The following is a 26826-nucleotide window of genomic DNA, read 5'->3' as shown; positions in this document are numbered from 1 at the left end:
GTATCTATATGTGTCTACATACGTAGATTTGCAGGTCTATTCATTTTCTCATGCTTTTATTCTCCCCCTGAAGGGAGTATATAATCATTTCAATTTGTTGTCTGTCAGTCTGTTTGTTAGCAGTCTAGCATCCAGAATTTTCAGGATATCATTTTCTAATTTTGTGTGATTGAAGATACCAATAACAGCTTCAGCTGATTTAATTTTGTTGAAAACTGGGTCAAAGTCAAGGTCACACAAATGTGGAAAATCAGTAAAGCCCTTTTATTACCCACAATTTTTATGGAAAGTCATCAAACTCCACACCAATATTACTAGGACTTGGGAGACACGAGTACCTAAGGTGACTAAGTGTTTGACTTTGACCTTCATCGTCAGCCCACAAGGTCAAAAGTTGGCCTTGAAAAAAAATATGAAGAAACCATTTAGTATAAAAAGACATGCAGATGCATAAGATATACAACACACTTTTTATTTTTTCTATTTTTTCAATATAATGCCAAACAATCTCACAATGATGCCACAATATCTTACTATAATAAAAAGAGGCTGAAGTCAGCGTGTTTTAATAAAAACCAGCTTAAAACATCAAAGTTTTAGTAAAGTCATTGCCCTTCGGGGGGACTTGTGCTCTCTGACTGCTCTTGTTTATTATAGTCACAGGTTCCCCCAGAGTTCAATAACATACATAATATGAAAATGTACTGTTGTCAAAATAAATCTATTACAGTTAGTTTGATGCATAGGAAACAGAGTCCTCCAAGTCACCTGTTACTCTTTCTGTTTACACATGCACACACAAATACACATCATATTATGATTATAATTTATATTTGTGCATTAATTTAGACACCACTGTTAGATTATATATGCACTAAATCCAAACATGCCACAGGGTTGCTGCATATGCTGTATCTGTATGTATTTCAGTAAATGGGTCTTTGTCAGGTTTGCGTCCATATTTAATTGTTGAACAAATACTGTTTACTGTTTTATGCCTGGTCAAAATTAGACACTGAATGCAATCACCAGTGGGAGTTATCTGACACATTTTTTCTTGATCTAAAGCACCATCGTGGCTGTAAATCAGCCTATTTCCATTCTACACCAGCTCTCTCATTCTAGACTAATGGCGAAGGATCCCTGGTGGTGCTGCATCTTTTTCCATCTCACTGCCAATTGTACAGGACATCTTTCACATTCTGTCTCTTCTTTGACATTGTCCCTTTGGAGTTGCCAAAGAAAGCAAGAAATGCACAATACATAGGTGCAAGCTAGGCTGTCTGACTGAAATACATATTAAGGAAAAGTGTACATGTAGAATATATTACCTTGACTTTAAAATTAATACAGTTCTCGAACACAGTCATTTGTATACGCACACTGAAAGTGAAAAACACAGTGATCCCATTGCATGTAAAGGTTGAGGGGGTGTCGAGTTCTTATAGTTTTGTATATTTAAATAGTTTTGCTTTAGTTCAGTTTAGTTTTCAAAATTTAAGACATTACGACTGCGGCAGATTTTGATCCACCAAGCAATATCATCTAGAAAAGTGGCTTAATTTTTCAGCATGGCAATGATTACAAACACAAGCCAATGCAGTAAAAGCATCCCAGAACAGAAAAAACACACAGAGGAACACTATTAGTCCTGGATTGGCCTCCCCAGAGCCCGGACCGCAACATTATTCAAGCAGTGCGGGAGCATCAGAACAAAAGGCAGCAAACATCGAAAGAAGAGCTTTTTGAATGTCCTTCAAGAAGCCCAGAGAACTATTCCTGAAGACCATTAAAAGAAATTACAAGAAAGCTGCTCAGAGAGTTCAGGCTGTGTTGAAGAATAAAGATGATCATACCAAATATTGACTTTTAAGCTCACAAGAACTCTAGAAACTCACATTGCAATAAATTGCTTGACATATTTCTCATAGTTGTAATAAAATATACACAAAATTGTATCAGGTTTCAAACTCAGTTTTAGTCAATCGGGGTTGTGGCCCACCTCTGTATCAGCAGATGAAATGCAGGTAATGCTGCATTCAACTGTTTCCAAGAGGCATTTTAACTATCCACATGCAGCTGCTGACATGGTGCAGGGAACCAAACAGAATGCAAAAATAATCAAGCATCCACTCCCTCTCACTCTAATCTCCATGACTTTCTGCACTATGGCTGATAAAGTCCATTAGAGTGAAGTTAATATATCGAGACTTGACACATTTGGCCTCTGAAGTTAAGGCACTGCATTTCACCCCACACATCATCAGCGAGTTGACGGCAAGAATAATGTTCGGCACATATGGGAGCAGTCCAGTACACGACACAGTAAACAGGCTCAGTGCATGATTCGGAACAAGACATGTCTGTAAGGGGTGTAGCGAAGGCCAATCTTATGCGAGCAGCTGAAATATGTTATAGTGTGTTATTTACGCTTTGTGACAAGAAGTGAACGCAAATGTTTTGCTCTGTCATACAGAAAGCGGGAGATTTACATCAGTGTCCATGACGACTCGTCTGACAGGGGGCCGGATTGTGTAGAATTCAAAAGAAGCTTCCTCCCAGTAGACTGCACCTTACGTCAAGTAAAGCCCTGTTAACATTCAAATCATGAGCCTCTAGGCTAGTTTTAAAAAAGAAATGTCAGGTCATTATAGATCGCAATTTTTGCCAGGGTAAAACGAATACATGAAACCTTTATTACCCACAAGGCAGAGCAGCAACAGAGAAAAGACACCTTCAGAATAATTCCTTTCTTCTCCTGGTTTACTGGTCATATCATATGCTCTCCCAGCCCCCTCTCCCCTTCTCTCCACACTTCTTTTACAAGTTGCTGGGCCAGTCATGTCAGGGTCACTGCCTAATCACATTAGAGCTTGATCAAAGTTGCAGGAGCAAGGAGGAGAGGCGAGAGAACCTCATTTCTCACAGTGCCGGGGATTAAACCTCAAGCAACATCTCAGGATCATCGGCACCAAGCCATGTGCCACAAGCCCCACAGAAGGCTTCAGCTGAGCAGTGGGCGGCAGACAGGCTGCTGAACCTGGTGTAATCTGGAAGACAGTATACAGAAGGCAAATCCGAGCTCCATGTGCCAGGCCAAGATAGATGATCGGCCGGATAAAATATAAAATAAAATACAGGGAGTAAATCACTGCCGGGGATGTCTCTGAGGTGGGTGATCAAATGATCTTAACTTTCCAGCATGGGGAGACTGTTGGAGTAGCAGTTCCCAGACACACTTATCAATATTTCACAGGCGGATGGTGCAGCTTTAAGATTGTTTAAATCTCACCTGCTACATTGATCCCACTAAAGTGAGGTTTGAAGATTATATTATATATATATATACGGACTCTTTACACAATTCTACTATATAATAATAAATGTTTAAAGATTGTGTTCATGTGCAACTCCTGCATAAAAGAAAGAGATATCAGAAACACAGACAGTGACATTTCTATCAGCTCATTTAAAACCTCTATGCTGTTGCACTGTTTTTTTTCCTTTATCTTTTTGGAAACACAAATTCAAAAATGTCAAATTTTTTTTTTTAGCCAATTATGGCTAATCATGACCCTAAAAGCTCTAACTGGTGTATCTATTACCGCTTGGTAAAAAGAACAGCAGCATTTGAATGTCTCTGTTCTCACTCTTTGTTCTTCGCTGCCTCCATGCACTGTCTGCTAGTTACATCAAAGCAAAGCAATGACTCCGAGTGGCTTTCTATTATTCAGTCCATACAAAACCGCAACGTTTAAACTTCTGCTTTTCCACCGCCTGGTTTTGCTCGGCAACTGGAGCCTTTTGGTTTCAGTTCCGTCCCCTTTGATAATGTTTCACTGTGCCTGTGAATCTAAAAAAGAAATTACATGGCTGGCCTCGAGAGAGGATGATAGTGCCTCCCACCACTTTCCCATCATGTGATCATGGCCCTTCTCTTTCCTTTTGAGTTATGACAATAATACATTTTCCAGCTAGCATGATCCCGAGTAATACTAACCACATAAACAAGCGGAGAACTTCATTATCATCTCTACATCTCTGATGGCACAAATATTAGCTGATAAAATGGGTGAAATAGTTACAAGTAAGAGGCTGAAAGCGTTTTTGATTCCTACCTGAGATTATAATTATTACTAGTTTTACACTGTAATTCTTCTTCTTCAGAGCTTTCTTCCATTTACAGGAAATCTTACAGATGCACAATTTCAATGACGCCTTTACGCAACCATGTTTTTGTTTTTTTCATAAAATAAGTGCATCTCAAGAGGCTTTAAATGAATAATTAGTAACATAATAGACAGTTCTAGGTAAGGATACAAAACAGCAGAAAAATAGAGCAGTTATTAAGAGATGCTTATTCCAAGTATAATCTCCAGTATTTCCATGATGATCCTGCAGTATTTGTCAGATATGAAAACAAAAACAAAAAAGATTAAACTAAAATTGGTAACTGGCTCCTTGCTGCTAGTGAAAGAGGACATGAAAAACAGGAAGGCAACATTCAGCTATATTGATCAAAAAAGATAAAAGACAATTTTTTAGAAAGACAACTGATTATTTAAAAATGCTTAAAAAACTCATTTTCTGTGTAGATGAAATGACTGTTACAGATGTAATTCAGATGAAATTATTCTGACCTGACGCTGCTAATGTTCAACTTTAAAGCACAAAAACAATTTGGCTGATGTCAAGACGCCCCAGTTACAAATAAGCTGACATAACACAGGATGCAAGTTGTGGTTTTCATGTCACAGATGTAAGCTCTAGTATGTTTGCCATTCTTCCTCGAATACCACAGAAGATTAATGAAGCCATAGAGTGCAGGCTCGCTGTCAGTCACCAGAACAAACTGTGTTTTCTGCTTTTCCTGCAGGTCCTAACAAAGCAAGGTGATTAGTGACCAATACTATCAAATAAAAGAGTTACCTGCAGTCTGCGTATCTTCCTGTCTAGCTCATGTGGTCTGTAATATGTCGCTATGACCCAAAAAATGGACACAACTCAAGGACGACAGTGCAGCCGCCTTCTCCGGTGGCCAGAACATTTACGGACCTCTCAGGCTTTCTGTTTCCATGGCAATGACGGATCCACTGCGTTCCAGAGGTGAGGTGGAATAATTCGAATAGGTTCTGCCATGACACCAAGTTAGGACATCCCAAAACAGTGCAGGATTTCTAATTTGAGACCAAAACAATTGTGAAAATGGGGGGGGGGACGTAAAACCGCTGCTACACGGCTGACTGCTCCCACTCAAGACAATACTTTTCCACCAGAAGTGCCACAGCGTGTCCTGGAAGTGCTTCAGAAGGAGCTCTCTGCTCTGTGTCGCTAAAAGTACACGGCGAGTCTATTAATCTATTTTTGATAGGAGATAGGTCAGACTGTACAAAGCAGACGAGGAGAGGAGGAAGTCGGGAGGAGGCATGGAGAATGTGGTCAATTTTCTAAATAAAAGACCCTTTCCGGACTAAACTCTCAGCTTCTGAATTGCTCCTGCTTTGATACAATGAATGAAATAAAACCTTGGCATCAGTGTGCATGGAAAATTTTGTGTTTTTGATGGCAGTTATTTGAGAGACCAGCAGTCTGCTATTTTTCATCTTGTTTCTGATATGCTACTGTTTTTTGGGTTGTGTTTTAAAAAAAAACATAATACAGCACAAAGTCCTGCTCGGAAAAATTTCAGGGCTGTTTAGGAGCACTTACGCTGCTGTAGGTACTTTTTTCTACTCTGAAAACAGCCTTGAACGGGCTCCTAGGAACAGTCCCTGCATCACAGCACCAACCATGATGCAGGGAAATTTGCTAAAACTGTCTTTGGTGAAAAACAACTTATTTTGAACCTTTGTTCCAGCCCAAAGAAACCAAACAGAAGAGACAAAGTAATAGCCAACGTATCCTGAACATCTACAAGGCAAATGAAATGGCACAGATTTTTAAAACACCACATATGTCTTTTCCATGGTAGACACAGTAGTGTGCACATTGCTGTTCCAGTGTGTAATTCTGGGGGGGTTTTTTCTTTGCCACATTTGCCCTTTTGTATCAGCTTCAAAAATCTTTAATGGACTGTTCACTGTGTGCTCAAACAAAACCCTTTCCAACCCGTCAGCAGGAGGGGAGGTTTAATATTTCTCTCTGCGAAATCAACTCGTGACATATTTTAGTAAATCAAAACAACTGAAAGCCTACTGTTCAGTGAACCATCGAGTACAAATGTCATATTATTAAATTAATGTCATCTCTCGCTTAACACTATCCCACTGATTACCGTTCGTGGCAGGTCTGACACATTAAATTATTATGGGAAAATAAGTGAGGAAACAAGTGATTATGTGAGTGTGTATTAAAGCTGCGCTTCAAAAAGGCACAGAAGTTACAGGGTGATGTACTTTGATGAAAAAAAATATAATTATTTTGCCTGATAAGAGGTGATATTCTTGGCAGGTAATTCTTTTAGTTTACAGCCTTTGGAAGTGAGCAAAAAAGTTAATTTCAGACTGCCTACAGGATGACAAGAGAAGGCAGTTTAACTTCAGTGAAATTCAAAGTATGATTCTTGTTCTGCTCGTGGTGACATAAAGATTTTTATGATACCGTTGCACACTAACGAGGAACAGTCCTCACAGTTTGAAAGAGATTATGGCTCTATCAACAGCCAGAGGTAAACATGCCGTTGCCATTTCAATATAAATACGCGCTACAGCATAGAGTGCCGTAGCTATCGTTTCCCCTCTGATATGAAAATACATGTTTCACAATCCATATGGGACAAAACCCCTCCAGTTAAATCTGCTGCACGGCACACCTGGGACTTACATGCTAGCATTAACTTTCTTCTTGCACTTTTTTCATGCAAGTCTGCAACATTAACCCAGCCATGTAAAACTGCAAAGTGCTGTTTGTACTGCAAAACTGAGGTGCTGTTTGGGATGTTCCGGGCTGCCAAGGCATTTCATATTTCATTCATATCTGTCAGGTATAGTACATCTCTCAGAGACATCTAGGAAATCAGAACGATATAAAAGTTCTTTGCTTCGTAATCTGCAGCCATGCAGGAAGAACAAACTGACAGCAAGTTTTATCTTAATAAATGAATCGTCCCAAAAAAAATAAAATAAAACCGCGTTTACTGCCGGCTGACAATCCGAGTACCTGAAATCTTCTGAATCTCTGTGAATTAGGGTTTGAATTTGTCTCTTCAGCCAGATTATTACTACTGTCTTTTGAATGCTTGTCCTTTGTAGTTTACTGCTCTGCTGAATGTGTTTACTTATCCGTGGGGAGTACAATCAAGGAGAAATTGCATGTTCATGGCACAGATAACACAGACTGGCCACCAGCAGGAGACACTTTTGCCGGGGCCAATTTATCTCAGAAGCAAACTGTCACTAAGTTTTTCAGCGCAAGTATCAACTAGATTGCACTGTCTTCTTAGCTGATTGGGTTTAAGTAATAATCTTGCACTTTTAAAGAATGACAAGGGTGAATTTTCCTTTTGTGAAATTGTTCGTACCCCGAGCCAACAACTCTCCCAGAGCATTTTTGAAATAATGCAGCTGGTATAACAGAACAGGAGATCAAGCCTCTAACAAGCTCGACATAAAAATTTGATCTTTTGCAAAGACACTGGCACAAACAGTCTCTTTTTCTCACTTCTTTGTCCACGTAGTGCAAGTGCAAGTTCCGTCTAATGAGATGCTAATCCGGGAATCTTACACTCTCGTTTCAAAGAGTGAGGGTTTTATTTATTCAGTGGCATCTACTCTGTACAAAGGCGATGTCTGGTGAGATCAGACCAGAGTTTGGCCATGAGAAAGAGCCACAGTTAAAGGTGACCTCTTCTGAGGATCATCACAACCTCTGTGAGGATCAGGTCTGGTTCATTTTTCCACACCGTAGCTTTTAGGAGTGCTGATTTCAATTATTCAGAGACGTAGGAATGAAAACAGACTCTGTTGTGGTCCCATTAAAAAAAAATAACTTTAAGGTTTGTGTGAAAGGAATTGATGGGCTTTCAACTTTACTGAACTGTAGCATCAAACCATAATAAATAACAAAAATAACAATTTCTGCATTTAATCATTAGTTATTATTAATTTCTGGTTTTCTTTCACAGATTGTCTTTCTTCCGTCTTCCTCCCCTCACTCACAACCAGTTGGACAGACGGCCGCCCCTCCCTGAGACTGGTTCTGCTGGAGGTTTCTTCCTGTTAAAAGGGAGTTTTTCCCTTCCCACTGTTGCCAGTGCACTTGCCATATGATTGTTGGGGTTTTCTCGGTTTTAATTGCATTATTGTAGGGTCTTTACCTTACAATGTAATGCGCCTGGAGTCAGCTGTTGTTGTGATTTGGCACTGCATAAATAAAACTGAACTGAATCAAATCTGCAGCACAAACTTGGGTGGGCTGTACCACACAGAAAGCCACATATTAGTCTGGAAATCAATTAAAAATGCTTCAAAATTAAACATAAAAATGAAGCCTGCTCCAGTGACTAGTCAATTAAATAAATCAATTAGGTGGATGATTTATTTAAAAAGAAATAGCCCAAGTAGAAATGTTATAAAAGGGGAAAACTATCAACAGAGGCTAAAACTATATTTTTACCAGGCTGTAAAAATGCATTAAGCTATAAAGTTGCACATATTTACATAGAAGTCTACGGAGCTGACTTTCCTTTTTGTGTAGCTTCATCTGGCACCTAGCCACTGCAGTTTTTGCTACTTTCACATTGACTTTGTTTTTGCAGCTCTGGAGGTTGGTCCTTGCTTACTACACCTACTGGTGCTATACAGTAACATACAGGGAGTGCAGAATTATTAGGCAAATGAGTATTTTGTCCACATCATCCTCTTCATGCATGTTGTCTTACTCCAAGCTGTATAGGCTCGAAAGCCTACTACCAATTAAGCATATTAGGTGATGTGCATCTCTGTAATGAGAAGGGGTGTGGTCTAATGACATCAACACCCTATATCAGGTGTGCATAATTATTAGGCAACATCCTTTCATTTGGCAACATGGGTCAAAAGAAGGACTTGACAGGCTCAGAAAAGTCAAAAATAGTGAGATATCTTGCAGAGGGATGCAGCAGTCTCAAAATTGCAAAGCTTCTGAAGCGTGATCATCGAACAATCAAGCGTTTCATTCAAAATAGTCAACAGGGTCGCAAGAAGCGTGTGGAAAAACCAAGGCGCAAAATAACTGCCCATGAACTGAGAAAAGTCAAGGGTGCAGCTGCCAAGATGCCACTTGCCACCAGTTTGGCCATATTTCAGAGCTGCAACATCACTGGAGTGCCCAAAAGCACAAGCGTCCAAGTACTCCACAGCGTGGCTGGCAAGAAAGGGTATAAAAGAAGAAAAACTAATGACATGGCCACCTTGTTCACCTGATCTGAACCCCATTGAGAACCTGTGGTCCATCATCAAATGTGAGATTTACAAGGAGGGAAAACAGTACACCTCTCTGAACAGTGTCTGGGAGGCTGTGGTTACTGCTGCACGCAATGTTGATGGTGAACAGATCAAAACACTGACAGAATCCATGGATGGCAGGCTTTTGAGTGTCCTTGCAAAGAAAGGTGGCTATATTGGTCGCTGATTTGTTTTTGTTTTGTTTTTGAATGTCAGAAATGTATATTTGTGAATGTGGAGATGTTATATTGGTGTCACTGGTAAAAATAAATAATTGAAATGGGTATATATTTGTTTTTTGTTAAGTTGCCTAATAATTATGCACAGTAATAGTCACCTGCACACACAGATATCCCCCTAAAATAGCTAAAACTAAAAACAAACTAAAAACTACTTCCAAAAACATTCAGCTTTGATATTAATGAGTTTTTTGGGTTCATTGAGAACATGGTTGTTGTTCAATAATAAAATTATTCCTCAAAAATACAACTTGCCTAATAATTCTGCACTCCCTGTATAGTTTCGCTTGCTAGCTTTGCCTTCTTACTGCAAATGCATTTTCTCATGATGCTAGAATTTGCATCAACTCAATGTACTGAATTGAATTTCTCAAAAGTGAGACAAAGAATCACTGATTTTGTGAAAATCTCCATTAATGGAGAGTTAAAAATCTCCACCAGCATCACCATTTTATACTGATACTGATCAATAATCCACTGCTGCTTCATAACAGGACAAACTGAACAACATCCTGATATCCCGCCATTATCTGCTGTCATCCAAACTACACATCTGCTAATGAGTCTAAGACGCCTTATTGTTACATATAGGTTAAAAGCTACTTTTAGCTGCTCCCTTATCCACAAGAGGTCATAACAATGTTCCACAGCTTTAATTTGGCAGATTTTTGTGTCAGCTGAACTTCCTGATGGAACTCCAATTTGTGTCGCTTTCCAAGATCGACCAGGGTTTTTTTTTTTTTTTTTTATCTAGCCAGATGAATCTGTAAACCACTACATTATGGAGTCATGAACTTAGTATCATAGGGAACAAGGTCCACGGTGGCTCTTTAGGTTCAGTAACGGTGTTTTGATAAGAATTTATGCATTTAATGTTAAATATCAAGAAATCTTCCAGTGACATCATCAGCAGTTAATTTTTCAGGGTTCTGCATGTCCTACACTCGAAAACATCTGCAAATATTGCACATTTATAGTGTACGTCTGGTTTAAATAAGCCCAGGTTTGCAGGTTAGTGCTGTTCATTTGGGCTGATTGCAACCTGTCAATCAGTGGCCTCAAAGCAGAATTTTGAACACCAACTACAGTTTATAGCAGTTTTTTAAATCATTAGAATTAGGCTGCGATACTTTTTTCGAGGCATGACAAACATGAATTACATTTATTACCCAGACTTTAAAGAACACACTTCATCCTGCTGTTTTTCCTGTTGTTTGTAGTTAAATAAGTGTGCTCTGTGTTGCCTTTAGATTTCTTTTAGACTTATCTTTCAGAATAGTCACATGTCATGCCACGGGGTGGGCAGCTGACTTAATTGCAAGCTGAGTCAGACAGCAAGGAAATGAAGCAAATAATGGCTTGATTTGGAACACTTGAGCAGCATACGGCAGGTGGAAACAAGGGGGGAGGCTCTAATTCTGCTCTCCAGCCAGCTGGTCCTAAAGCAGGGCTGCAGCCAAGCTCGCTGACCGCTCTGTTTCCCACTGAGCTTTTTCAGCGGAAGGAACTGTGCCAAGAGGTGTGGCACCTCTCTTCAAATCACCTCTCTCTCTCTCTCTCTCTCACTCTCTCCAGTGTATAATCGTAACATAATCATGCCCACTACATCTATTGATCTGTTCACAGCACACTTCCACTGAAGCAGCCAAATAGTATCCTTAGGCGAAGCACTTGCCAAGAGAGATATGATGACACCAATTAGATTACACTGATATTCAAATACACAATGGATTTATGTGGTGTGGGCTCACGTCTTAGGCTTATTTAGCCGATCTTGGAGCTTGGTAATTTATCTAGTTGTCGCGCTGTCCCAGAAGTTCCTCAATGTCATACTAATTAATTATTTATCATTACCTAAACGCACTAATTAATTGTCAGTTTAAGGGCATGCTTTTATGGAAGACATATTCAATCTGTCTCTGGGGATCACTTTCATATACCACATACCAATTATTTATTAATATCCTGCTAATTCTCTTTAGAGTAGGCAAAGTGAAGGTCAAACAAGAAGAAAAAAGCACGGCGATTTCTCAGTGAGGCCCACTGACATTTATCCCTTCCAGTGGACTTTTAAGATTTGTTTAGAAGGATGCTGTTACCCCCTCCCCCCCTCTCCAAGTGAATGTCAAGGACATGCATAAACAGCGATGCCATAGTTCATTACTGGTCATATTTATTCTAAGACACTGCCCTTATCACAGTGTTTATAATTAAACAGATGAGATCACAGTTAAAGAAAGAAGAAAGACAACAAAGATGTGTCATTTTCTTTCTCCAAGCTCCTGGGGTTTGCCTAATGAATAAGCTATTTGTCTTTTTCTGCCATGATGCATGTTACATGTATTTCGTCGCGTCGTAAGATCAGACAATCACATTATGAGTGGGTGTAATTATCGCAGCCTCCCCTGAGTTGGCATTAGACTACAGCCGCACGCAGACATCTGGTATTCAAATAATTGGCACACTTAGAAAGGGTGCGTGGCATTTTACAGATGTTCTCGTGAACCATTTAAAATTTGTCGAGACACCCATTAGTTGGATCTGAGATGATTAAATGTGAAAAAAAAAATCTATTCGAGAATTAAAGAAATCCTGGTCTGCAAATGCTCAGCCTCCTTTTTAACCACACCTTCAATTCCACATTTCTGAAGCATAATAAAAAATAGAGACAAAAAAAAAAAGAAAAAAAGAAGAGTTTATGCATTATCAGATTTGTTTATAATGTAATCAATTTCAAAACACACAAATAAAAGTTCCCAAAAATGAATTACTTTTTCTGTTTTTGACCAAAAGGAAAAAACTAGCTGTGTTTCGTCAAAACCAAAATAGAGCTACGATGTTTGTTTTTTTCCTTCCAAGGTTTTGTTTCTGCTGATTATATTATTTTCATATGTACAGTAGATGGGCTTTCGACCATGATGGTATAAATTGACCTCACCATCCACAGGACTCATTACTGAGCAGTATTCACTCAGTTTAATCTATTACTCCGTGTATGAATTTTTCCTTTTTTTTCCCTTCTGGACACAGATTTCCCCTTTTTTTCCCTTTATATGAATGTTAGCAAACTGCAAAATGGTATTGCTACAAGTTCTGCAACCGTGTGCAATAAACCTGCACTCTTGTTGTCTTTGAAATGGTTGCATTGAACACGGGGACCGGGTCTCCAACTATTCACAGTCACAGATGATTTCTTTAAAGCAACTTTGATGTGTCACGATGGTGAGTGACTGAGTCAGTCTCATTTACAGAGTGAATTAGACAACTACATACAATCTATTTTTGGTAATATGGTCATTAGTTGTGATAAATAAAACAAATATGTTGTCGTCTACACAGAAAGTCACATTAAGGTGCTTGGCAGTATCCCTTTTCCATATAACCAAACTACAACAAGTTGGCAAGCAGCTGAGTGTAGTCCCGTATTACAAAGAGGCGCATCACAGATGAGTGATGTGCGTCAGCACAGAATGATTCACACCTATTAAAACACGTTTGTCATCTCATTTATAAACACGGACAGATTGCTGTTATTTGCAGACCTTCACCAGTCTGTTTGAGAGTGACTTTGATTTGGGTCGTGATTGTCTGGTGACACATTGCCTCCCAACAGGTAACCTGAGCAAATGTTCCCCTAGAGCTGTCTCTTTGCCTATTGTCTACCAGTTGGTTGCAAAAACTCCCTGGAGTTGGTCACTACATGCAAAACCCCCCAATCAACGCAATCATAAGGAAATCACTGATTTTTTTTCCTAGTCCCACGATGGTTGCTATTCTGTTTTTCCTCTGAGCCATTAGCTTTATGTTGAGGTCAGACTCGTACTCTGACTGTGAGGATAAGGCTACACCAACTGTCAGACCATCCCTGTGTTGGTGTTCTCCCTGCAACGTTGTAACCAGTGCTGCCCCAGTATCATCACTACAACTGATCAGCAATGCTTTTGTTATGGCTTTGAAACCTGGTAGAAAAAAAGACTACACACGCAAAGCCTTCAGGGCTTTGTGCCAGAAGGCCAAGCCAAAAACACTGTGGATCTCTCTAAACACAAACCATTTCATAAAAAGTTAACTAGTTTTTTGTAGCTATGCATAACTAACATGCGTCTGAAAAATGAAAATATTTTTGTAAACAGAAAATAAGAGGTTCACAGAGTCTAAAACATGAATTCCATCTCTGATTTTGGTTTCAAATGGGACACACACCCGAGTTTTGAAGCTGGTCAGGTGCTGAAGCAACATTAATATGACTTTGTAGGAACAACAGCAACATACCGACACCAGACAAACATGGTAGCACAACAGATTTTTCAGAATACACATGACTCCCAATGCTACAATAACAGCATGGTTAAGATTTATATGTGTGCTCCAGAGTAATCTTTAAAACATTGTACAATCAGCAAAGATGTCATGCTAACAGATGAGAAAAATAATATGGGCTAAAGTATTACCTGGAAATGAAACGCAAAGCTCTCAGGGATAGCCAAAAAGGTTGGTACTCGTCTTCTACATCCATAATGCTTTGCAGTATTTGTCTCATAAATAAAAGCATTTTATATGGTCTAAGTAAAATCTAGGACAGAGGGCTATTAATGGCCAAGGGACTCCTCTCCTGGGGCAGCAGTGTTAATCGGAGCAATAGGTCTCCTTCCTGCTGGATCAATGTCAGCACAAATTTCAGATTGCTTTCCTGATGCGCGCCAAGTTATCTGTGATTCAACTTTAATAGGATATTGAACGGAGCCAGCATTTAGGGAGCAGAGCCGTATTTCACTTTATTGACAATCAAATGCACACAACTTTCTCATTAGCATGCATTAAGAAAACAGAGAATTAATCTTGACAACACCATCGGATAACATGACGACAGTTACATGCTTGTTTAAGCAAACACGCCTAAGAGTGACTTGGTGATGGCGAGATGAAAATGTCGGTAAATGCAGCTTGGCAGACATTATACTGGACAAAAAGCTACTACTGTGCCAACTGAAGGAGAAGCATAAATTAAGAAAAAAGGGACGAGCACAGGCAGCGATGTTTCATTTATATTTAGAAAACACGCCATCCACAATATCATCTTCAATGTTTCAAGACCTGAGTGCATCATGGCTTCCCCCTCTGTCATTTTGGATAAAATCACAAGTTTCCGCCTGAACGGCACTTCAAAGATTTGTAGTGCATAAATCTAGTGTCTCTGTCGTGCTGGGGAAAAAAAAGAGGTCGAGATGTTTCAACATTTACTTGACTTACAAATCATCAAAGCTACCAGACAATGTGAATTGAATATCCATCATCGCGTTCTTTAAAATTACATGGAAGCAGATGCATAAATATACAGTAACAGCTATTTAAATGCTACGTTGAAATGATGCTAGAAATCCCCATTGGCGTGACTCTCTCCTTTTTAAATAGGCTTATTTCACTGTAATGCATTTGCTCTGACACTTGCAATCCAAAAAGCAACGCTTGGATGACAAAACGAGTGGTGGCAATTCAAACTGGCCGTGCTAAATCAGATGACATTTCGCCACACCTGAAGGTCAAGTGTTTTGTCAGCAGAGGACAGACCCAGATGATAAAGCTGCCAACATCAGGTGAAAGATTTGATGTCGTCATATTACCAAAACAGGGGCGTGAAAGTATTGTGTTTAAGAAGAAATCCTGGCTGGGTGACGGCTGCTTTTTCTGCACTGAGGGAAAAAGAAGGGGATGCTCAAGGTACATACTAATGTGCAGCATGTACTACAAGTGGAGAAAATGTTTGAATGACTGTATTTTTGCCCTTTGCATTCACAATTTCTTTTACATTAAATTGGCAATGCCTTGTTTTTATATTGAAACTTGCAATTTAATTGTAATTTAAGTGTCATTACAAGTTAATAGCCGGTGCCTGAATTGATCATATTAAAGACATCCCCTTGCTTTGATTTCATACACATATATAACTGACAATAGCTATAAAAGAAGTGTTTTTAGAGAATGGTTTTTGACTACCAGCCCTCAATATTTGAAACTTTGTCCATGTTTAAAACAGGCATCAACCACTGCAACAGTAACTGTAATTTTATATATAAATAAGGACACATAACTATCTTCACAAAATGTACCCAATGAAAATGTAAACACTGTACTGCTCTAGTTAGCTTAAAACCATAGAAATCTTGGGTGTTGTTTGATTAACATTCTGTCAGTATGCTGGTGTATGCATTATAAACAACTGGATAAAGGCAAAGAAAACAAAGTGATAAAAGCCGTATCTTTTCTGTTACAGCATACATAAACAATGTAAACAACATCGATCATGGCCTTACATATATTACGGTTGAGCAGCTAGGAACCAGCTTGAGTTCCCAAGTGTAAGTGACATCTGAACGGTGTTGAAAATCTCACAGTTAAATTTTTAAAAACATATCCTTCTTTCATCTCCTCTTAAAAGTTTTGAATAAGGACTTCCAGGAACTGTGAAAAAGCTTCTCCTGTCAGTGTGTGAAGGTAACGCCAGCTCAGCCGGCTACAGTGCAGACCTGTCAACAGTGAGTTGTCAGCAAAACCAACAGCTTTTCCATTATGATATTCAGCAAATATGGTTCTATAGTGCTATATCCGAAGGTTGTGAGCACAGAAATTGACTGATTGGTTCATAAAAGATGAGCTTGTGAGGATCTGAACAGCAATTATGGTGTTTTATTTGATCATATTCATCCAGAAATAAATTTAGTTGGTTTAAATGTGTTGTTTATACATACTGTGCACTGGTTCACTTCATAGAACATATTTGCAGTCAGATAATTCCCATTCGGCTCTGTAGCCGACTGGACAACCAAGGTACAGATGAATTCTTCTCATCTCTGGATATTATGAATCGAGTGGCTCTGTTCTAGCTGTCTAAGCTGTGTCTAGAGCAGTGCAGTTGCTCTTGAAAAGGTGATATTGGTGGAAATTTTTTAATCCTTCCCTCCAAGCTGCAGCCTATAAAACTGCATAAAGACTTAACAAGGGTCCCTCCACAGCAAATGGCCTCAAAGATGGCCACCAGGAGCTATTGGCATTAGGAAAGTATTAGCTTGAATAATTCAGCATTTTCTATCAGAGCATACTGTTCTATAGGCAGGGTGTACATTATTAAGCAATATACAATGTAAGGAACCGATATTAAACTGAGGTTAAAAAAATGCATTTAGTGCTTTTGCTGGAAAGCCGGCCCCGAAGCCGTTTGACTAATCATTGCTCGTGTCTCCTGAGAGGAAACAACAAGGTATGCCAAAAATCATCATACAGGAAGGGCTGCTCAGGTGGTGCACAAAACAAACTCACAGATTCTGACAAAATATCACACCTGTCATAACACCTTAGCGTTTATGTACTAGACTACTTTCTAACCTTGTTTGCATTAACTGTAGGAAACAGTAATGAGGGAAACTGAGTGTAGAATAAAAAAGAAAGCAAAAGGATATTAATAAGCATGCTTGTTGAGTAAACATTGCATATGTGGACGTAAACTCTAAAAAGCAGCAAGGGCACAGCCAAGTGTGTGACATTAGACATAATTCAGAATAAGGGCCAAGTGTCCAGCCAAGCGGACAGACAAGGCCCTCATGTTCAGACTGTGCCAGGGGTAAATATTCAGTATGACATTTGTGCTGCGTGCGATTTCCATCGGCTGAATTGTAGCCGACTGACATTTTCATCCAAGCAACGCTGGCCACGATTTCTCCACTTCTGTCTATTTAAAATATCAGACAGAATGGGACTGCACACATCGAGACCACCTAACAGTAGAAGTAGCAATGCAACGACAGCCTTAGAAACAGCCGCAGTTTTCATTTAGTATTCAAAGATTTCATCTAATTCACTTTTTAGTTTTCCTCCCTTGTTTCAATGAAGATTTATTTTGAAAATACATCTGTTTTACTTCATTTTGAAGTCAGGATGGCTTCAAATAGTAAAACAGTTATTAAATTATATTAAAAAGTACGTTTGCCATATCTATGCACAATCATTTGACAGTGAAATGGAAACTTTGAATAGTTTTCAGTAAAAACTAAATTGCATTTCTGGTTGTAATACCATCTACACTTTAGTGGTAACATTAAACCAATGCACCAGTGTGCATTATTTCATATATTCTGCTAGACATCCATGGTATACTATACAGAAAGTCACTACAGCTGTTTTCTGTCTTGTATTTCCCCTCCTAAAATCTTTTAAGACCTCATTACTGGGGGAGTGGGGATGCATTTAAAAGATGTTATGTTAGTCTTTCAGTTTAAATTACAATCCACAAATGGCTGCCAGAAGGCATGCTCTTATGTTAAATACAAATTTTGGTCCATACTAAAATTATCCCACAAAAATAAATTCTTTGAAACCTTTAATTTGGTAGCTCAAGCCCATGATCTCAAGTAATATCAGACCTATGAGACATTTCTTTTTCCAATGTTGTTAGGATGAGGCTTTAAAAGAACAAAAGAGAAAACCAAGATGCTTTTGTCTTGTTTATTTTACCACCACTGTAGCACTGCAGTTTTCATAAAACCAATGTTTTCTTTTTCAAAACTCTACGTTACTTTCTACTGATTAAAATAATGCAAGTGTATAAAACAGAATTACTTTGTAAGGTGTCTGTTTTTTTGTCTACCTGCATGTGCTATCTCTCTCAAAGTAATTAAATCTTGGGGGCGGGGGGGGATGAAGAAGCACCAACCCATTATGTGGTGGCCTAAAAGCAAGCTTGGTTAATTTTTCAGAGGAATTTCTACTAATGTATTCAGAGCCCAGGAAACATGACAAAATAAAAGGCTCACATTGGCAGCTAGGAAGACAAGTGTAGATTTAAAGTGTCTCGGCCAAAGACTTTCATAATCATACTTATCTTCACAGTGAATGCCATTCATCATTACTGCAAAGTATTTTAAAAAGCCTTATTATGACACATGTGCAAAAATACTTCATTAAACTTTACTCAAGAAAATGCATACTTAAATAACTGATTAACTTTTTCCAAAATCACTGCTTAATGAGGGTTCTTTAAAAAAAAAAAAAAACCCAGAGGAACAGCAGCAGCAGTACTGAGGGTAGTGCTGTGGTTAAGCTGTACGGGTAAGTCTATGAGTATTTGGACAGTGACACAATGTTTGTAATTTTACCTCTGTACACTACAACAATCAATTAAGATGCAATTCAAGTGTAGACTCCCAGGTTTAATTTGAGGGCTTCAACAAAAGTATTGCATCAACTGTTTAGGAATTAGAGCTACTTTTATACACAGTCAACATTTTCAGAGTCTCTAAACTAATTGGAAATTTTTGGCGAGGCCTGTTCTCACATTATTCCACGACAAAATAAGTAGACAAAGAGCAGGAGTTTAAGTGTTGAACTTTTGGTAGCTGGATCTCCAAAAAGCGATGTTGATGCAAATAAAGGAAGCATTATTAGGCTGGAAAAACAAAAAAACCCCAAACAAACAAACAAACAAACAAACAAAGAAAAACACTAGTGCCGTAAGCGTTAATCTCGTTAAAATGACGTTAACGCCATACCCGCATTAACGGGGCAAACCACGCACGGGACGCACGGGGCTAACCCATTAATGAGCTAACCGCGCTAACACGTTGACACCGTGCAGCCCCACGCACTGGACAATCCATGCTAACTCGCTAACAGAAATTTGCCGCATTAATGCAGTTATGGCGTTAACGTCATTTTAACGAGAATAACGCTGACAGCACTAACAAAAACTAAAAAAAAAAAAAAAACCTTGTTCAGATCAGCAGTCTGTAAATTCTTAAAGCAAGTAATGCACTAACCAGGTCTGCAAAAACCAAACCTGAAGGATTATATACTGCAACTAAAGTGAATGATCACAGAATTGTTTCAAGGTTAAGAAAAAAACCCTTTTACGATATCTAGTCAAGTCCAGGACACTCTTAAGGAGGTAGGTGTCAAGGTCTACATGATTTAAATACAGCAGGTTTACAACAAGGTGCAAACCACTGGTTACGCTGAAGAACACAAAGGCCAGAATAGATGATGTCAGAAAACATCTAAAAACAGCCTGGACATTTCAGGGGAAAAATTCTTTGAGTGGGTGAAATCAGAATCAACTTCTAGCCGATTTTAAAAATAAATAAATAAATTAAAAAAGTATGGAGAAGGAAAGGCAGTGTTATGGTCTAACGCATACCTCACTGTCAAACATGGTAGAGGTTGTGTTATGGCATCGGTATGTATGGCTTCCAGTTTAATTGGGCCACTAGTGTTTATTGACTGCTGACAGAAGCAGCACACTCTCTTGTCATGTTCAGACAAATGCTATAAAACTAATCTGATAGACCCAAAGCATACCACAAAATCAACCCAAGAGCGAAATTCTGCATTTGAATCATATCTCGAGTAACTGATTTAAAACCACTGTGGTGCTGTACTGAGGAAAAACTACACAAATTGTGGCATTTTTTCAAAAATCTATGGTGCAAACCATGTTCATATTGCAGAAGAGCTGCAAGAGAAACTTTTTAAATTGGTAATGTGGACATACCCAACTTGAAAATATCACACCTGCTAATATGGAGCACATCTGCGATATGAAAATTGGGTAGACAGAAAAAGATGTTGCTTAGATGCTCCATCACCTGCACAACGTGTAAAAACATGGTTTATTTTTCAAGAAAAATACTTCCATTTAATCTGGTGGAGCCTGAGGAGCGATACCCGTTTTAAGACCTGTTTGTAAGGGGGGAAAAGTCCTATAGCTGTATGAAAAATATGCATTTTGGCTTTCAGATATGTCTGTAAATTTTATATTGCTTTATCAAAATGCTCTTTCCTCCTCATCTCAGCTCAGCTCTAGCCGTGAGTCATCTTATATTGCTTGATAATTTCAGCGCCCTTTAGGGGAAAGGTAGACAGTGTATATTGATCGATTTGGGTTGGATATTTGCTAAAACAAACAGATATCTTGTTCCAAAGATCAGATTCTTCACTAACTCTGGCAGCATTAACAAATGCAGCTGAGACTGGGCCCAAAACACAAGCACAAGATAATTAGTCACACCAGGCTTGGAGTAGGAAGGGCAGGGAAGCAATCTGACTGAAGGATGTATTGATCCTCTAGAGAGGGAGGGGCACCCAGTCAGGAGTCATGATCAATCTTGCAAGCCAACTCTCTCAATCTGTGATGACACCTGTGTGTGTTTGTGTGGGGAAGTATTCCATCTACACTATACACCCTTTGGTACACATGTTTGTGTGTGGGTGCCTGCGTGCATGTGTGTGTTGTGTGCAGCCACATTAACACTACCAACAGCTCAGTGTTATGACTTGTCAGAAAGAGACAAATGTCTGTGTGAGTAAAAGACTCCCAGGGGTTAGAGAAAGGGGGTTTAGCTGTACCACAACATCGGAAGCCTTTATCGTCGAGTTAAAAGCCACCGCCATCCCTGAGCCGCAGATTCTCCTCATCACGCCGAGCGCTCAAAACCGAGGCACAGTTAGAGGTTTTAAAACCAGCTCAGGGAGCGATGGAAAAGGTAAATCTTCCCAAATATAAACAGTTTGCATATTGGTGTTATCCACTGGCTGGTCACAGGTGGGTTTAATCTGATTAGACAGTGGTGATGCATATCAGGAGGAGCAACAGACCAAATGCACTGTAATTCATCTTCCTCTGATACACTGGAGGAGGAGGAGGAAGAGGAGGAGAAGGTGGGAAAGGAGTGCAGTGGCACTGAATTGGGTTGCAAAAGCAGCAGTCCTCCCTTTAGCCTCGAAAAGATATGCGATCAGTTTTTTTTGTTGTTTTTTTTTCCCTCCTGCATTTTGCAAGAAGAGTAAAAGATGATAAAAAAAGACAAGAAAAGAGTTGTTTGTTTATGGGTGGTGGAGGATGTAATAACGCTCACCGCTGGCCTCTAGGGTTGAATCCGATATCAGACAGCATGTTAAGCTGCAGGGACTCCCACAGCAGTGGAACTGTAGATGGCTAATTGACAGGCTGTTGAAGACGAAGCCAGTCCAGATAGCCAGTCACTTTCACGCTCCCACACTCCTTGCTCTCCACCAGGAGGGAAGATGGCAGGCTGGGGGAGAAGAGAGAGAGAGTGTGTGTGTGTGTGTGTGTGTGTGTGTGTGTGTGTGTGTGTTGTTACACTTTGGAGCCACTAGGGAAGCAGATGTCACTCCCACATTTATCTGCACATATACACAGATTTTCACACGAGCGCAAACACACACACACACACACGTACGTATATATAAGTGAGAATGAAATCCTGTAACTGAATTTTTGCGGGGCTCAAAGACAACGCCAAAGGTCGGGGATGTATTTCTTGTTGTAACATGGAATGTCACACTCATGCAAGGGCTCAGGAGACACGTTTTACACATCAGGCCCAAGTAGGAGATTGTGGAGACTGTGCATGGCTTCAGCATATCAGAAAAATGTAAAAACTTGTTTTGAAAGTCGGCTCTATGTGAATCCACACCAGCTACATATAAAACTCTAAGTCTAGGTGTATGCCAGTTCTGTAGCTTGTTACCATCGAGACTTAAATTCGCTTCCCTATTTACGCTCTCACTATAATTTTTCATTGCCTCCCATCTTTCTCTCATGACCCACACAGGAGCAGTACAGTTATTGAGATCAACTCCCAATTATGTCTCTTTTGTGCCATTTTCTACATTATATTGATTTACATTAATGCGGCTTCGGATTTTGTTCTACTATGAAGGATATGACGGGGGAAGGGGGTGAAAATCATCTGTGGCTTACAGCATTACACATTCAATTATCTATAAAACACACAATGGAGGCTTCAGTCAGTGAAATGACAAATTGCAGGCGGAGAGCTCTTCAGTGTTGTCCCCGTTAACCCAGGTTTTTATAGATCACCTCGCATGCCACCCTATAGCTGTTTAGTTATCTCCATGAATATATGCAGAAGGGATCTGTCCTTGCTGAGAGCAAAATCTGATAATGCAGCAGCAAACACAGCTGAGAGTCAGAGCAAACCAATTCAGAGCTCTGTTTAAAAAAAGCCAAAGGGCTCGCTGCTCATCTGTGCGACAGCACCACACAATAGATGAACAATTATTCAGAGTTAGACTGGAAGAAAAATATTAATCTATTTATTCATGGCTTGTTGAATCAGCTTTATCTTCTGTGATTAATCCAAGTCAATAATGTAATCTTTAATTATAAAGAATGGCCTTATTACCTACGTCAAATAATCACGCCGGTCCACGATGCTGGAAAGAGGAAAACAAATTTCTCTGCTACATGATTATGTATTTTTCTAAAATGAATTAGAGCAGCCAGACCTTTTTTTTTCCTGGCCTTGAGACTCATTTATTTGACTCTTTCATCAGTGAATGCACAGAGGGCAAGTCATGATTTCTGAAATAAACAAACTTAAAAAAAGAGAGAAAAATATTGATATATTTTTGAGATTTTAGTGTTTTTGCAGAAACCATTTCAGTCACTAAATTTACCATGCATGGCTATTTAGATTTGGGATTTTATAGTAATTCAAATAAAAAAAATTAAAAGATATAATAAAGATTCTGAGAGAAAAATAAAAGGAAAACTGGAAACCGGAGGTCTATTACACAGAACACGGTCTGGTTACAGAAAAGCTCAAATGTCAGAAAATGTCACAATTATTTTTCATCATACAATTTTCCCAAGAGTCCCGCATCCATGAAGCTTTTATCAAAATATAACATCTGGAGCTCCCAGAATGATCAATCAAAAGAAAATACATTTCGATCCTGAAGCAGGGCCCTAAGAGAGGAAGAATAATGACCGGTTTGTGCAGGACTCTTGTTTTTTTGAACATGCTTGCATGCGATTAATAGCACATCACCTGTAATAATGGCCTTCTTGCTGCATGCAATTTCTAGTTAGAAATATACATGTACACAAATAAAAACAGAGGCACGCATGCATGTAAATGAGCTTCACTGGCATTGTCCTGTTTTGCGTTCTGCCCACCAGTCTGATCCCACAACTCCCAGTCCTTCCTCTCTTTGCACTCCCAGTGCAGATTCCCACCAGGACTCAGAGTAAGTGATTTTTCATGCGTGGCGGCAGCAAGTAGTCTGTAACAAATCTAACTGACAGCCCCTGAAAATGCAGATCACATAGTTGACAGAGAGGAAACAGCAGCTTAGGGAACTTCCAACAGGATCCTAATCTGTGATGAAGTCACCCAGTGTCCAAAGAGAGCTACAGGACGTTTCATCGACATGGAACAGACATTTCCTGGATGTCAGAATTGTCTGCTAATTAATGTACTCGGAGAGGAGTGAGTGTCAAAGTGTCAGAGGATATTGCCGTCAAACGTGCCAGAAGCACGTTACAAACTTTTAGAGTCGCGATGCCGCTTCAGACTGAATACTGCAAAACTTTTCGGGTACCCTGAGGAGCACAACATTTTCTTTTGCTCGACAGAACAACTGAGAACATTTTCTGGAGGGGAATCCACGCTCATGTCACAGGTAATTTTATGTGTATATGTAAGAGGCTGCCTTGCCAACAATATAAAGAAAAAATAAATACCGTGCTAGAGTGTTGGAGAAATCAAATGAGAAGCAGAGAGACGTCATTATTTCTTCAGCGTAATTTGGCACATCAGACATAATGTAGTGCCATCTCTGTGATAAGACAGAATCTTCAGGTCTCGGAAAGGTGAGCATATCAATGTTCAACATACCCTATTAAGACTTGACAACCCCACTTTATCATCACTAAAGCAATTGCATATTCCTATTCCTGCAGGAGAGATGGGGAAATCCATCTCCTGCAAGGACAGTGCCTTTAATAAATAGTGCACAGAACACAGGCACAAACTCTCCCTCTTTCACCTGATCCTCTCTCTCTTTCCATCTCTCTCTCTCTCACACACACACACACACACAGACACACACACACTTTCCCTCTCATGGAAATTGTTTCATTCCTTTTAGTCAATCTGGCTAATGCAAAAATCATGTATGTCAGTCTTTAAATATTTAATCTTAACAGCAGCGAGATTGAAATACAACGTTGAAGACGCATTACTCCTTCCTTCCCTGCTGAAAGGTACAAGAGCCCAGCGAGAGGGAGAGCGAGAGAGAGGCAGGCAGCTGCTCTGCAATGTCAGGAAGACAGAGTGGAAGCGACAGGGAGAGATGGAAAAGAGAGGAAGAAGAGACTCGGCTATTTTTGATGGCAATTTTGTTGCCATGCACTCTCAGCTAGTAGGGTTGGAGGCAGCACTAAAGCGCAGTTTGCCTTGGAAAAGTACACAACCACATACAACAGCTCTCTGTTTTTCTTCTTTGGGAGCAGCCTTTGTTCTTTGACATAATAGATTCTAGTGGAGGCACGGCTGAAGAGAAACACTGTTGCTGCTTAGAACTTAGTGAGAAGAGATACAGCTCGATGACTGAACAAAAGACATGAATCTTGCATGCAGAACTGTACCGTGGGAACCACATGGCCCCAAGAGATGAGTAGAAACACAAAGAGAATTTAAACCGCTCGTCTTAACGTGATCCTACCGCTTTCATCCTTACAGGTAGTTTTGTGTGAACAAGGATATTGTTCACTTACACACTTGTGGCCCCTTTAATGTTTCAAATACTTGTTTAACAAGGTTGTTTTTGCAGGAACAACAACAACAATAAAAAAAAAAATTCTGAAGCCAATAAATCACAACTGAGTGGTGTCACTTTGTAAGAGTGAGCAAAACACAAAACTTTGAGAAACTTTTACACTCACCACAGTGAAGTCCTCGGCTGAGCAGTTCTGTCCACTAAAATTGCAGCTCATGAGCATCTCTTCTAACTGATGTCCTGTCCTGTTGAAAATGTCCTGCATGTCAGGAGCAGGATACATTAAATCAGTGGGTTTGTGCCCGTCCCTGTTTTTGGGGGGCAGACCTGTCAAGTTAGCCAGGTGGTAGATGTCAGCATCGGTGAGCGCTGAGAAGCGAAAGCGGTTTATGTTGCAGATGGTCACGGCGGGGAAAACCATCTCGGGGGTCGCCTCTTCATTCAGAGCTGTGACGTGAGGGTGCTCCAGGTAAGAGATGGCACACTTAGCTGCTTGGTACAGAAAGAGTGCCAGTGAAGTCAAAAAGGCAAGAGCCCAGAGAGTCTGCCGGATGCCCAGGCGACCAGAGACAAAGATGTGGTTAATCCCATGAAGAGAGCAGGAGTTAGCAAACCCGGCCAGGTCCTTGGCCGGAGGTGTGCAGCTCTCCTCGATCAGGCTCTCCTTGTCCCCATCCTGCTTGCTTTTCTGCTTCTCATCCTCCTCTGCAAATTTGATTTTGCAAACAAATTCGATAGGCATGGGGGCAGCCAGGTCTGCGTTTTGGTTTTGTTTTTGATGACAGCTATAAGCCCTGGATCACTTCTCTCCCACTTCCTCGCCTTTTGTCGTCTGTGCAGGAAACAACTCCAAAAAGAAAAAGACGGGAGAGAGTTTGTTGCTGCTGCTGTCGCTGCTGCCTGTGCTGTGACTGATAGTGCTGCTGCTGCTTCTGCTGCCACGGCTCCTAGTGACTACAGCGCTGCTGCTGCTGTGCTGCTACTGCTCTGAACGCTTGTCTCACTACTTGATCAGCTCACACAGTCTCGCTTATCAGCAGTAATACAGCTGTCAAAAAAAATTAATAAATAAAAAAAATACCCTTGCACACAGCCTCAGACCCACAGATGAAAATGCAGCATTTTGAGTCAGGCTAAAATAAGAACAGGGCACTTAATAATTCACGAGGAGGTAACATTGTCATTATTTCCTCCTCACTGGCGCGAGTCGCAACTTCCCCCGGTCATCCCCATGCTTCCCCGCTGACAGACCACCTCCTGCTTAATCCACTTGTTTGGATGGTGCTTTCACTTCTCAACCTGAATAAAGTTGGTGTCAGAGGTTCTCCTGGCAAACATCTGGTGTTTGATGTGAATTGCAGAGGGTCATGGCATTTTCATGCCACACTGAATAAGGTCTCTAGAGAATGCCTAATTGAAACAATAATGAGCGGTGCAAGCAGTGGAATTGAGCACGAGCTAACCCCTGGCAATCAATCTTGTCTTTCCAACAAAAAAGTAAAAGACTATCGATCGAGCGAATGTGTCTGTCAGAGATTAAGCGAGGCAGTACAACGGTGTTTCCTTATCAG

General features: G+C 40.0%; 1 protein-coding gene across 1 annotated transcript in view; it reads right to left on the bottom strand.

Moving 5' to 3' along the window:
* Positions 1-26505, bottom strand: part of asic4a (acid-sensing (proton-gated) ion channel family member 4a) — a 96695-nt gene extending 70190 nt beyond the window's left edge. The window contains exon 1 of the mRNA XM_084954562.1: positions 25422-26505. Coding sequence (XP_084810688.1) covers positions 25422-25997 — 576 coding nt within the window. The 5' untranslated portion in view covers positions 25998-26505. The remainder of the gene's footprint in view (positions 1-25421) is intronic.
* Between the last annotated feature and the right edge of the window lie 321 nt (positions 26506-26826).

The sequence above is a fragment of the Perissodus microlepis genome, chromosome 16, assembly GCF_051167445.1.
Source record: "Perissodus microlepis isolate ML-2025 ecotype Zambia chromosome 16, ASM5116744v1, whole genome shotgun sequence".
In the NCBI taxonomy this organism is placed as follows: domain Eukaryota; kingdom Metazoa; phylum Chordata; class Actinopteri; order Cichliformes; family Cichlidae; genus Perissodus; species Perissodus microlepis.
This window is presented reverse-complemented; position numbering and strand designations above follow the sequence as displayed.